Here is a 15,071-nt window from a genome sequence, read left to right as displayed (position 1 = left end):
ACATGAATTTAAAGTATTTTATTTTTAAAAAGTTTTTTTTTTTGCATCAACTAAGTTTTAAGTGAGCTACAGAAGATATCAAAGACAGGTAAAACACAATCTTTGTCTCCAAACAGTACAGAGAGAGTTAAAAAGTAACTCAATTATGAGGTTGTAATGCATAAACTAATTAAGGCACAGTATATTGTGAGAAAGGAGTTGGGACATTTTCTTATTGCTGTAGTGTGTGTGTGTGTGTGTGTGTGTGTGTGTGTGTGTGTGTGTGTGTGTTTAAAGTAGAACTTGAGAAGGATATTAAAGGATGAATAGGGCCAGGTGTGGTGGTATATGCTTGTAATCTCAGTACTTGAGTGACTGAGACAGGAGGATTGTAGGTTCACAACCAGCCTCAGCTAATTAGTGAGGCCCTCCACAACTTAGTGAGACGCTGTTTCGGAATAAAGAATAAAAAATAGAGCTGGGAGCATTTCTCAGAGGTAGAATGCCTCTGGGTTCAATCCCCAGTACCATATACAAACACACACACACACACACACACACACACACACACACAGATGAATAAGATGTTATGTTGTAGATTTATGGTGATAATGAGGAAGAAAATGGGATGACAATTCATCCCTGCAGACAGTCCATCTGAATAATAAGTCTATTTTTACGAGAAACATGGAAATGAGATAGATAGGTATAGAAAGTAGCTAATAGTATGAATTGAAGTAAAATATTTGTATAGCAGAGACAAAAATAGAAAGATAGCTAGAATCTGATTACATAGGATTTTTACTACTAGATGTGATGTTAGAACTTTATTTTGCATATTGTACAAGTTTGAACAGGATAAGATCATGATTATATTTAGGGTTTAGAGATATCATTTCTAGCAGTGGTGTATTGCGAGTAAGGAGAGAAGTGCAATGTTGTGGTTAAAAATATTAAAATGAAAATTTTAAATTAAGACAATGAGGATGGGAAAAGCATCGAGGATGTAGAATTGACAGGATTTGGCAAAGGAATAAAGAAATGAATAAATACAAAGAAGTAGGAGATTATGGTTCCATAATGACCCTGTAGAATGACCCTAGGGAAGCAGTTTCACTATTCTGAGCCTCAATCGTATTACCTGTAAAAATATTAAACTAGTTATTACTTAGGCCATTAGAACTATGGTCACATAAGGTTGAGGATTTGAACTTGAGAACTGGGAGTGTAGGGAGGGATAGTTGGTCCTATTAATGAGGGAAAAACATAAGAAGAACTAACATTGAGAAGAAATATTGGTGTTAAGATATTTGTGACCATTTTTTTTTTTTTTTTTGGTGGTACTGGGGTTCCTGGAAGCCCTTCTACCCCTGGGCTACACTCCCAGACCTATTTTCTGTATTTTTGAAACAGGGTCTCTTAAACCAGCGCGGCTGGCCTCGATCCTCCTGCCTCTGCCTCCCAAGCGCAGGGATTACAAGCGTGCGCCACCACGCCCGGCCTGTGACCATTTTGTAGCTGGACAAGCAGCTTATGTCTTCATTGTTTCTTGTTTGGACCATTTTGTTGTCTCTTACTGGTTATATTGTCACCAGCATGATACACGTAGAATCAATTCATCTCTTCACTGCCTATGTTCTTTTTCTAATGCATAATTCTATGAGTATAGACTTAAATATCTCTCCATTGGTTACAGGCTACTGCTCAAACTTCACAGACTGTCACACAGAGTTTTTGCTTACCACTCAACCTCATCAGTCTAAATAAATTGAAATCTGTATGTTAAAGGAATGAGCTCTCATGTTTATTACAGTATTATTCACAATAACTAAGATATAGCCAAGTGTGGTGGTGTACACCTGTAATTCCAGTACTTGGGAGGCCAAGACAGAAGGTCATAGGTTTGAAGCCAGCCTCAGCAACTTAACTTATTGTTTCAAAATAAATAAAATAAAATAAAAATAGGGCTGTGGGTATAGTTCAGCAGTAGAGGGCCGTGCGTTCAATCCCCAGAATGAAAAAAAAAATCACAGTAACTAAGTTGTAGAGGCAACTTACATGTCTATCAACGAATAAATTAATAAAGAAAATAATACATATGTATTACATATATTATATATTACATATATTTATAAATTTATATCACTATTTAGCCCTAAAAAGAAGGACATTCTGTCATTTGAAGCAATATGGGCTAACCTGGAGGACACTATGCTAAGTAAAATAAGTGGAATTTATTTATTTATTTATTTATTTATTTGTTGAACTTACTCATTTTTGTGATGCTGAGGATAGATCCTAGGGGAATTCTACCTCCAAGCTATACCCTCAGTTTTATTCTTATTTTTGAAATAAGGTCTCACTAATTTGCAGATGGTCTCACTGAGTAGCTGAGGCTGGCCTTGAACATGTGATCCACCTGTCTCAGCCTCAATACTGGGATTATAAGCATGTGCCACCATGTCTTCCTGGCATGTGGAATTTAAAGTCAAACTCATAGAAGTAGAGAGTAGATGGTAACTAGCAGAAGCTGAGAAGGGGATGTGAATGGGAGATAGTAGTCAAAGGGCACAAAGTTTCAGTTATATAGAAGGAATAAGTTTCAGATACTTGTTGTACAGCATAGTGATTATAGTAAATAATGAATATATATATTTGGGGAGATATTGGGGGCTGTACTCATAAAATTCTAGCTCTGAGCTACATCCCCATCCCTTTTTACTTTTATTTTGAAACAGCTAAATCTTTGAAGGTCTTGCTAAGTTCCTGAGGCTGAATTCAAACCTGTGATCCTCTTGTTTAGCCTTCCAAGTACTGGGATCATAGGCCTGTGCCACCATACCTGGTTTAAAAAATGTTTTATAAATTTTAAAATTGCTAAGAGTACATTTAAATGTTCTCATCATGAACTGGCTATCTATTTGTAGAAAGATGGAACTAAATCCTTACCTCTCACCATGCACAGGAATCAACTCTAGATGGATCAAAAACTTAGAAATTAGGCCAGACACTGTGAAGTTACAGGAAATTAAAGCAATAATTAACAAGTGGGATGACATCAAACTTAAAATTTTTTTCTCATCAAAGGAAACCATTAAGAACTTAAAGAGAAAGCCTACAGAATGGAAGATCTTTACCAGCCACCACCCTGCTAAAGGGCTAATATCCAGAATATACAAAGAGTTCAAAAGACTCTACACTAGCAAAACAAGCAACCCAATTAAGAAATGGGCAACTGAACTGAATATACACTTCACAAAAGAAGAGATACAAATGGCTACTAGATACATGAAAAGATGTTCAACATCATTAGCCATCAGGGAGATGCAAATCACACTGATATTCTGTCTAACCCCAACCAGAGTGGCAAGCATAAAGAAATCAAATAACAACAAATGCTGGCAAGGATGTGAGGAAAGAGGAACTATTTTACATGTTGGTTGAAACTAGTTCAGCTACTATGGAGATCAGTGTGGAGATTCCTTACAAAACTGAGAATGGATCCACCATATAATCTGGCTATACTACTCCTGGGTATCTTTCCAAAGGGGTTGAAATCAGAGAACTACAGTAATATATGCATAACTATATTCATAGCAGCACAATTCATAATAGCCAAAAATATGTAACCAACTTGGTCTCCATCAATAGATGAATGGACTGCAAAATTATGGGAAATACACAAATGGAATTCTACTCAGCAATAAAGAAGAACAAAACCAGGTCATTTGCAAGAAGATGGAAAGTCCTGGAGAGCATTATGTTAAGTGAGATCAACCAAGCACAGAAAGAGAAGAGACATATGTTTTCTCTAATATGCCCAAACTAGGGACTATCAGAAATACCAGAGGGACTCCAGATAATGGAGGGGAAACCTCAGCAAAGCTGAAATGGAAGGGTAGGAGAGGAATAAGGCTGAGGTTGATTAATGGAATAGTTACATTCGAATATGTGTAAAACTATGAACGTAGTATGGTCAAATTGGACACTCATTGTTGGGAAGGGGAATGGAAGTGGGGGGTGGGAGAGAGCACAAAGCATAGTCTGAATGTATGCCATTTCAATATGACCCACATAAAAATAAAAAATGATAATAATTAAAAAATAAATAAATGTTCTCACCATAAAATGTGTGTGTGGTGAAAAATATTAATTAGCTTTGTTTAGTCCTTCATGCATACATGTATCAAAAAATCACATTATGCCCCATAAATACACAGTTATTGTCAATTAAAAGTAACATAAATAGTACAAAACCTTTCAGATGAGTCTAAGAGATGAACACAACAAAAAATCTTTTATCTTTCAGGAAACTCACAAGTAGGAGTACTTTTTTGCTGAGCCCTACTGTCACACCGCAAACTTCTGTAGAAGTCGTCAGTTCTATCATAATACCTGCTCTTTCCTTCTTCTCTTCAAGGAAAGATGATCTAGGTACTTGTAATTTATTCTTTTCTTGTTTAGAATTATAACATAAAGGAAATGGAAACAAAGGTAGCTTCGAACTCAATTCCGTAAGTTAAACAATACTGGTGGTAGCAAGAATATTTCTGAAGCAGTAGGATATTGTTCACTTTACACTGTTCATTATTCAAGCTCAAATTCTGCATCCTTTCCTGGATTTGGTCTTTCTCTGTCCCTTTCTGGATCACAGAGGAACATGATTGTTAAGCTTTTGCTTATTTACTTCATGATAGATGAGATACTTGCTTTTTTCAACTGGGATAGTGAGCTGCTGGGTAGGTGAGTAAACAGAAGAGAATCACTATAAACTTTTTGTTTTGTTTTTCTCATTGTAGAAGTGCATTATAATGAGGAGTTACTACTAGAAGGAGAGAGAAAAGATAAAGGAAACCTTGAATCCTGGATGAACTAGATCTAGAACTACCAATAATGCATTTTCTCTGCTTTAGTTATATATCTTATACTACCTTAAATGAGTAGCTGATTCAGTAGGGTAGATAGCGAAAAAAACAAAACTTGTATTGATTTGCTTTCATTTCCTAAACCATGCACTTTGGGATAGACTGTTTATTCTCTCCATTATTATCAAATACTTTGTTCTGAGGATTTATCAAAAAGGGAAAAATAATCTTAGTAATTGTTTTAAATTTTCCTTAGGTGACTGTAGAGTCAGGGACAATAACACTGTTGCCCTCCCACCATCTCAATATTTTCATACAGGTAAAATCAAAGTCTCCTGACTATTGAGAAAAAATGTATAAAAAGCTAATTTGCAAAGCTTCCGAGGTATGTGTGAGTGAAAAAAGACTTGCCTGTTTTTCATTGAGAACTAGGATAGAGGGGCAGAGAGAAGAAAAAAGTGAGTCTGAGGCTTGATTTTTAAGTACAAGTTTTGGGTCTTTTAGCAACTGTCTTATCCTCCAGTAACTACTCCCCTGGGTCTCTGTAAACCTGCAGTCAATACTTGATCTATTTAAATCCCAAGTCTGACCCTGCAGAAGAATCTAATCAAGAGCTCTGTAATTATCATGTACCTTTTCTCTTTATGCACTCCTACAAATGAAAATCAGGTTTATGTTCCTGTTTGCCACTAAAACTGCCCCAGACAATAAATTCAGTGATTGTTTGTTGACCTTTATCTCTCCATTCTCTCCGGTATTTATCACAATTGTCTATTCCCATCTTGTTGGCGCTTTCTCACTCTAAACTTTGGGGCCACGATTCTCTCTATCCTTGCTACCCATCTGCTTTCTGTGTCTATTGAGACTGCTTAGCTTATGTCCTCATTTCATTGTTTCCTGCTTGGACCATTTTGTTGTCTCTTACTGGTTATATTCTCACCATCATGATACAGGTAGAATCCATTCATCTCTTTACTGCCTATATCCTTTTTCCAAGGCACAATTCTATGAGAATAGCCTTAAATAACTCCCCATTGGTTACAGGATGCTGCTCAAATTTCACAGACTGTCACACAGAGTTTTTGCTTACCACTCAGCCTCATCAGTAAATATATATATTATATATATTCATTTTTATATCCTACAGCACAGTAGGTTAACATACTTTATATTTTTCATTCCTTTGAGTCTTTGTTCTCCTTTTCTGGCCTGATTGTGTATGTGTGTGTGGGATACTGGGAATTGAACCCAGGGGTGTCCTATCTCCAAGCTACATCCTCATCCCTGTTTAAAAAAAAGGTTTTGTTTTGAAACAGGATCTCACTGGGTTGCTGAGAGTTTCGCTAAATTGCTGAGGCTGGTCTCAAACCTGCGATCAACCTGTTTCAGCTTCCAAATACTGGGATTACAGGCGTGTACCACCGCACTCAGTCTAAAATGTTCTTGTTTTCCCTTTTCTGTGTAGTGTTCACTCACTAATCTTTAAGAGTCAGTCATTTACCTTATGATGCCTTTCTGAGTACTCCACACACCAGTTGTAGAATTGACCTCTCCCACATTATCCTAGAATATCCTGTAAATATTTCTTTTTAAAGATCTACAATACTTTACTACAATTTATTTGTTTACTTTTGTGTTTCCCTTCAAGATTCTAAGCTGCTCAAGGATGTCTTAGATATTTTTGTGTTCCTAATCCTCCTGGCACATACCTTCCATTAAATAGTTTGTATTACCCTATAATTCAATGGCCTTTAGTTTATTCACAAATTTGTGCAATAATTAACACATCAATTTTAGAACATTCTTATTATACCAAAAGAAATCCTGTATTCTTTAGCTTTCTTTTTTTCCCGTTTTCCCATGTCTCTCAGCCCTAGGTAACCAGAAATGTACTTTCGGTCTCTGTGGATTTACCTATTCTGGACACTTAGTATATGTGAAGTTGTATAATATATGCTTTTATGTGTCTAGCTTTTCTGGCTTACCATAGTGTTTTAAGTGGGACTTTTTTCCTGAATAATGTTTTATTTTATGGGTATAATACATTTTATTTATACATCGATTAGTTGTACATTTGTGTTATTTCTAATTTTGGATATTATGGGAAATGCTGCCATTTGTTTGTGCAAGTTTTTGTGTAGAAATATGTTTTCAATTCTCTGGATTATATGCCTAAGAATGGAACACTGGATCATATGGTAGCTATATGTTTAGCCTTTTGAAGAATGGTCAGACTGTTTTTAAAAGTATTGGACTGTTTTTTGAAAATTGAGGAGAAATTCAAGCAATCTGTGTGTGTGTGTGTGTGTGTGTGTGTGTGTGTGTGTGTGTGTGTTTTACGGGGATTGAATTTGGGTGGTATTTACCTCTGAGCTACACCTCAGCCCTACTTTATTTTTATTTTGAAATAGTGTCTGGCTAGGTTGATGAGTATCTCAGTACTTGCTGAGGATGTCCTCAAACCTGTGATCCTCCTATCTCAGTCCCCCAAGTACTGGGACTATAGGCATGCAGCACCACACTCAGCCACAATTAATCATTTGAAAGTACACAATTTAGTGACATTTAGTATATTCACACTATTGCACAACTACTACCTCTCTGTACTTTCAAAGATTCCCCAAGGTCCCACACTCTACCCATTAAGCAGTTAGTTGCTCCTTGCTTCTTTCTCCTCTCACTCATGGCAATGACTAATGTGCTTTCCGTCTCTATTAATTTGCCTATTTGGGATATTGCATATAATAGGAATTGCACAATATGCAGACTTCTATGTCTGTTTTTTCACATATAACATTTTTATGTATGTATCCATAATTTATTCACTTTATATATCAGTATTTCTTTTTATGGATGAATAATAATGCACATGCAACAATTTGTTTATTTTTAATTATTTCTACCTTTTAGCTATAATGAATAATACTTCTATACACATTCATGTATGAATTTCTGTGTGGACATATGTTTTCATTTCTCTTGGGTATAGACATAGTAGTGAAGTTAATGTATATTAACTAATGTAAATCTATAGTTAGCTTTTAAAGCAATCACCATACTATTTTCCAAAGTGACTATACCATTTTGTATACCCACCAGCAAAAAATGTTTTGTTTTCTCAACAATGTTTTCTTAACATTGTTGCTGAATCTTGATTCTTTCCTTCCTTTCTTTTCCTTCCTTCGTTTCTTCTCCTCCTTCCTTCCTCCTTCCCTCCCCCCACCTTCTACTCCCCATTCTCCTCCTCCCCTTCCTCCTCCTCCTATTTCTTCTCCTTCTCTTCCTCCTCCTCTCCCCACGTTCTTCTTGTGATAATACAGATGGAAACCAGGGCCTCATGTGTGTAGGCAGTTGCTTTACCAGTGAGCTACTCCCCTACTTCCTCCATTTTTTTTGTGTGTGTTTTGTTTTGAAATTTTTCTTACATTTTATGTACAAAGGATGGTTTCTTTCATTGGATGAATTTCTTGGATAGTCCTTTCAAGGAAGATCAGTTGTCCTACTTAATAAAGCCTATATCCTTTGAGTATGAAAGGGAACACTGGCAACACGAGTTTAAGCCATTTTTCTGGATCAGATCCTGCAGGTTTGAGCAGATATGGCAGTAGCAAGAACATTGGCTGAATTTATTCAGATGAGTCCAGTTGAGACACTGGAGACCTCTACTTCTTTTCAGGAGTGTAATGTAAAAGTCTCCATTTCTTCAATATAGTGGTTCTAATGGGTGTGATGTGGTCATTCATTGTGGCTTTGGTTTTCATTTCTTTAATGAAATGTCCAGTAATTCTGAACATCTTTAATTTGCTCGGCTATTTGTAATTTTTTTGTAGAAATATCCAGTTCTTTTGCCCATTTAAAAATTGGGTTGTCATTTCACTGATGAGGTATATAAATTCTTTATGTATTCTGGATACTAAATTCTTACTGGATATATGAATTGCAATTTTTCTTCCATTGTATGATGATATCCTTTGAAACACAAGTTTCTCATTTTTATTTTTTTGAATTTTATATTTTATTTTATATCTCATTTTTATATCCAGATATATTTTTATATCTGGATATAAAAATGTTTTTTTCCTCTTTTTGCTTGTGCTTTTGGTGGCCTAAGAGAACTAATTCAAAGTCAAGAAAATTTATTCCTACCTTTTAAAAAAAGTTTTAAAGTTTTTTTTTTTTGTTGTTTTGTTTTTGTGTGTGTGTGTGTGTGTGTGTGTGGTTCTGGAGATGGAACTCAGGGGCATTTGACCTCTGAGCTACATCCCCTGCCCTATTTTTTATTCTTCATTTTGAAACCGGGTCTCACTGAGTTGCAGAGGGCCTCACTATGTAGCTGAGGCTGTCCACGAACCGTGATCCTCCAGGTCTCAGCCTCCCAAATGCTGGGATTACAAGCGTGTGCCACCACGTCCGGCTAAAAGTTTTAAAGTTTTAACTTATATTTTGATATTTGATCCAATTTTGGGTAGGAATTAAAACTCATGCTTTTGCTTATGACTATACAATTGACCCAGCACCATTTATTGAAGAGATTATTCCTTTCCTTGCTCCAACACTTCTTGGCACTCCTGCTGAGCTAAATATAAATGTGAAGGTTTATTGGTGAACTTTAAATTATATTCCATTAATCAATATATCTTACCTTGGCCCCTACCAAACTGCCTTGATTACGGTAGCTAATCAAGTAAGTATTGAAATTGGGAAGTTTGAATCCTCCAACTTTGTTCTTTCTTTTTTTATTCTTTATGAGGGACATTCATTTTTATAGGAAGTTTAAGAGCCATTCATGTATTTCAGCCAACTCAACTGAGATTTTGATAGAGATTGTGTTGAATCTTTAGGTCAATTTAGAGAGTATTGCCATGAAAAGTCTTTTCATTTACTGGAGTTTTCTTTTTCCTTTTAAAATGTTTAGATAATGAATTTAACACATAAATTTTGTAAGCACTTTGTTATTATTGATATATAATAAATGGGATTGTTTTTAAATTTCATTTGTTTTGGTTTGTTAATTACTACTCTATAGAAGAAATAGAATTGATTTTTTTCCCGGTATTGAGGATTGAATCCAGGGGCATTCTCCCTTTGAACCACACCCCCAGCCCTATTTTTTTTTTTTTTTAAACAGGGTCTTACTAAAGCCTCACTAAGTAGCTGAGGCTGGCCACGAACCTGAAATCCTCCTGTCTCAGCCTCTCAAGTACTGGGATTGATTTTTATACATTGATCCTTTATCCTGCAGTTGCTAAACTTGACAATTAGTTCTTACATTTTTGCAATGGGTTCTTAGGATTTCTGTATAAAAGGGCATGCCATCTGTGAATAAAGCGGTTCAAAACTTGATGTCTTTTATTTCTTTTTCTTGTCTAATTTTCCAGTACAATGGCAAGAATGAATATTCTTATTTTATTCTTGATCTTAGGTAAAAAAAAAATCCATTTAGTGTTTTATCATTTAACATAGTAGTGTGAGTTTTTTGAGGATGTGAAATTTTTATCGCATTTAGGCAGTTTCTTTCTCGATGAGTTTTTTTTTTTTTTTAAATCACAAAACATGTTGAATTTTGTCAAACACTTTTCATGCAATGATTGGGATGCGCATGTAGTCTTTGTATTTTTCTCTTTGCTTATGTTTGTGGTTTGGGGGATTGAACTCAGGGACATTATACCTCTTAGCTATGCCCCCCAACTCTTTTTTATTTTTTATTTTGAAACAGAGTCTCACTAAATTGCAGAGCGCCTAACTATAAGTTGCTGAGGCTGGCTGCAAACCTGTGATCCTCTTGTCTCAGCCTCCTAAGTATTGGGAATATGGGTGTGCACCACCATGACCAGCTAGTTTTTGTCTTATATTCTATTGTTATGCTATAGTGTTACATTAGTTAATTTTTGTATGGTAAACCAACCTTACATTCTTGGGTCAAATCCAAATAAATGTTCCTTAAGTGAATTCACGGTGAGTAAATTATATAAGGAATTGGTTAAAGTCACTAAAATGGAGAGGGAAAAAAGACTGAAGAATAATTTTCTTTTTCAGACAGTAACTACTTAAAAAAATTGAAACACTGGAAGTAGAACTGTTTCTACATAATATTTAAATTTCAACTCTTTTAGTTCTGTATTTTTCCTTTAAAGGCCTGGAAATTAGTTTTTTTTTTTTTTTTGAATTGTAGATTGAACCCAGAGACATTCTATCTCCTAGCTACACCCTTAGCCATTTTTTATTTTTTACTTCAAAAAAGGGTCTTGCTAAGTTTCGAGGCTGGCCTCATATCTGTGACTCTCCTGCTTAAGCTTCTCAAGAACTGGGATTCTCAAGAACAGGTATACAAACCAGTCCTGAAAATTTTAAAGCACTTCACAACCTGTCCCAAATAGCCTTATTTTATATTTCTCACAGATTTCCTCTCTCATTCTCTCTCTCCTTTCCCTCCCTCCCTCCCTCTCTCTTTGTACTCTCTCTCTCTTTTCAAGGATTATCTCACGTACTTGCACAAAATGGTGTTATTTTGGAATATAATAAGTTACTTTTGATTTTCTAATTGATTTAAGCCTTAGTGCTATTAGAACAATGAGATAAGACCCTAATAGAGAACCATAAGGACAGAAAAACTTACTTTTAATTGTGACCCCAAGAATGATCAATATCTCTATTAACAAGATCAAAGGCTTCATCTCCTAAGCAAATCTTCACATTAACACAGGCAGAACTAGGTGGCCGGCCCACAAGCTTCCCTTTTTCAGTTTAGGTTTAGGACTCAGTTGCTAAGTAACCGTTTCTTTACTCTTGGGCCAATAGGCTTCTAGGAAACTCCTTTGAAGCCGGAATGAAGGCATGTAGCTGCTGGAGCGAATGGAAGGGACCATAGCGAGTCTGCTATTCTTCTGGCTGGAGATTAGAGATAATAGAGATTTAGGCTTGAAATAAGTAGAAGTTACTCTCTGATGCTAAAGGAAACGACCAGAAGTCTAATTTGTATTTTTACACTAACAGTCAACTGTGTCCACAGTTATTTTTATGTTCTCTCTAGAGACACGTATTATTCATTTTTGTTACTATGCTGAGATTCCTGGGACCAGGTAACTTTATAAATATTTATAAAGAGACTTACTTTGGCTCACAATCCAGGAGGTGCAAGACCTTTGGGCCACATTGAGTGATGACTTTTTGGTTGGTGGAGTCTAGAAGTACAGCAGGGCAGGAGACAAGGTACACTAGTGTGTGTGCGTCTCTTCTGAGCTCTCCTTCTTATAAAGTGACCAGGATTCAATTATGGGACCTCCACCCTAGCGTCTATAATCATAATCATCGCCCATGTGCCCACCTCTAAGCGCCAGTGAAATTCAGTTTTCATTCTCTTAATGCCTTATAATAGAGATTTTAGCACAAGTAGCTTTGAGGAATTTGTAAAGCATATCAAAACCGTAGCAAGGCGCATATTTCACTTTTGTGAAAGTACAATTAATTACTTAAGCTGAACCGATATCCCTAATCTAATCTCTCTAGGCTCTGGCAGAGAAAAAAAACACATGGACCAAGTCTGCTTTGTTCTAAATCCTGATTAAAAAGGCCTCTGTTTAAATTAGGAACTGCTGAAATTTTATTAAGAAAAAGGGACAGATTTTACTACTTCAAAGAAGGTGGGAGTTTCACAAGTGAATATCCTCAAGGCTACCAGAAATCAAAATAAATGTTTAAGCCGGGCGTGGTGGCACACGCTTGTAATCCCAGCATTCGGGAGGCTGAGACCTGGAGGACTGCGGTTCGCGGACAGCCTCATTACTTAGTGAGGCCCTCTGCAACTCAGTGAGTGTCGGGGCCCCGCTCGGCTAGACCCGGATGGGGCGGTGGCTCAAGATGGCGCCTAGGCATGTTGCCAAGTCACGAGGCTCACGAGGCTGGCGGTGCCCTGAGCCTGCGCAGTGAGCCTTATCAGGCGCCCTACGGATGATCAGTGACGCAGCGCCTCGTGCTACCACCAGCCTGCCTATGAGAGGGTTAGAAATGTGCATGCCCTAGCTGTGGGAAGCTTGGAGTTGGTGGAGTGATGAGGGAAGGGTTATGAGACTGATATATATTTTCCTGCTGTGCGCATTGAAGGGGAAGCATTAAAGAGGAAGCATCATCAGCAAGTCGGCGTTCGTGTGTTTCTTCCTTAGGCTCTGCTGGTCAGAGCCTTAGGGTCGCGACAAGTGAGACCCGGTTTCAAAACAAAGAATAAAAAGTAGGGCAGGGGGTGTAGCTCGGAGGTCAAATGCCCCTGGGTTCCATCCACATACCCGAAAAAAAAAAAAATTAGGGAAAAGCATGGAAATCTTAAGACTATCCAAGGAATGGAATGAGATTAGAAATTATGCCTGGCAGGGTGGCACATGCTCGTAATCTCATTAACCTTTAGCACCATTATTCACCTTTATTTAGTCTCAGGACGCTGACACAGGAGGATCACAGGTTTGAAGCCTGCCTTGGTAACTTAGACCCTGTTTCAAAATAAAAAAATAAAAGGCTGAGGATGTGGCGTGGAGGTAGAATGCCCCTGAGTTCAATTCCCAGTATCCTGCCCCGAAAGATGAGAAATCATGCCTAAATTATGATTTTTTTTTTTCACTACTGGGGTTGGAACACAGGGGCATTCTACCTCCGAGGTATGCCTCAGCCCTATTTTTTATTCTTTATTTTGAAACAGGGTTTCACTGAGTTGCAAAGGACTTCACTAAGTAGCCGAGGCTGTCTGCGAATCCTGATCGCCCTGTCTCAGCCTCCCAAGTACTGGGATTACAAGTGTGCACCACGACGCCTGGCAAATTATGTCTTTTATAGAGTCCAGGTAATTACTTCAGAAAGACACTTGATTGTCATAAATTTACAAGTTTACTCCCTTTAATCATTTTACATTCTTGTGGTAGCAAATTACCACAAATGTACTGGGTTAAAATAATATAAATGTATTATTTTACAGTTCTGGAGACCAGAAATACAAAAGGATTCTCACAGTGCTTAAAGGCAGGGCTAGTTTCTTCTGAGGGCTCCAGGAAGAATCCCTTATCTTTTCCTATTTATTTATTTAGTTTTTAGTGGTTGGTGGGGATTGAATTCAGGGTCTTGGGCAAGCTAGGTAAGTGCTCTCTCAATAAACTATACTCCAACCCAGAATAAATTCTTTATCTGGAACTTTCCAGATTTAGTGGGTGCCAGCATTGGTTGATATATGGACACATCCCTTCTATATCTTCTTGCTTTCTCTTCTGTACACAATTGTTACTTAATAACTGAGGTATCTTCTGAGCAGTGCATTATTGGGCAATTTCTTCATGACAATATCATAGAGTATACTTACAGAAACCTCCACTGCAATCAAGATGATGCAATCAAGAGATGCGGTAAACAGATGTATGAGTTTGCTTCCAGTATGACATGGAATACTGTTTTACTGCAAGCGTTTTTTCGTAAGTGGAGAAGTATACTCCAAAATAACAATAAAAGTATAGCGCCGGGCATGGTGGCGCACGCTTGTAATCCCCGCGCTTGTGAGGGGAGACAGGAGGATCACGCAGGTTCAAAGCCAGCCATGCTGGCTTAAGAGACCCTTGTTTCCAAGTAAAAATATAAAAAAATAGGTCTGGGAGCATAACCCGGAGGTAGAAGGGCTTCCAGGAACCCCAGTACCACAAAAACAAACAAAAGTATAGTAAATACTTAACCTGAAATATATCAATTTATTGTTATCATGTGTTATGTACTATATATATAATTGTACAGCTGTCCTTTTGTATGACTGGCAACACAATAGGTTTGTTTACACCCACCTCACTACAACCTTGTGGGTAATACGCAGTAGTTACTGTGTCATGGAGCAGTAGAACAGTTTCAGTTTATGAGACTACCACTGACTTGTTGAACAAAATGTTATACAGTACATGACTATAGTTTAATTTCCTTCTTATAAAGTATTTGTGATTACATTTAGGACCTGCCAAAAAAATTCAGGGTAATCTTCCTACTGCAGTGTACTTAATCTCATCTGCCATATAACATTCACGGGTTCTTGAGCTTGGGACCTGGGCACCTTTGGCACCATTATTCAGCCTACCTCAATCTCTAATTTTTTTCATCAAGAAACTTCAGAATAAAATTTTCATAATTTATATATATCCTAAAATTGCATGAATATAAATAAGTGCTTCAAATAATATCCATTAAATATCTTCCAAATAATCTTTTCTTCAG

At 37.0% G+C, this 15,071-nt stretch overlaps 1 protein-coding gene across 2 annotated transcripts in view; it reads right to left on the bottom strand.

Annotated features, from left to right (window-relative positions):
• The window catches only part of SEL1L2 (SEL1L2 adaptor subunit of SYVN1 ubiquitin ligase), a gene marked incomplete at both ends in the record, with an annotated part of 138,672 nt that extends 127,154 nt beyond the window's left edge, over positions 1-11,518 (bottom strand). For both annotated transcript variants that reach the window (XM_080716068.1, XM_080716069.1), the window contains one exon: positions 11,461-11,518. In XM_080716068.1, coding sequence (XP_080572194.1) covers positions 11,461-11,518 — 58 coding nt within the window. The remainder of the gene's footprint in view (positions 1-11,460) is intronic.
• Between the last annotated feature and the right edge of the window lie 3,553 nt (positions 11,519-15,071).

Source organism: Muscardinus avellanarius (genome assembly GCF_963383645.1).
Source record: "Muscardinus avellanarius genome assembly, chromosome: 19".
Taxonomy (NCBI): Eukaryota; Metazoa; Chordata; class Mammalia; order Rodentia; family Gliridae; genus Muscardinus; species Muscardinus avellanarius.
This window is presented reverse-complemented; position numbering and strand designations above follow the sequence as displayed.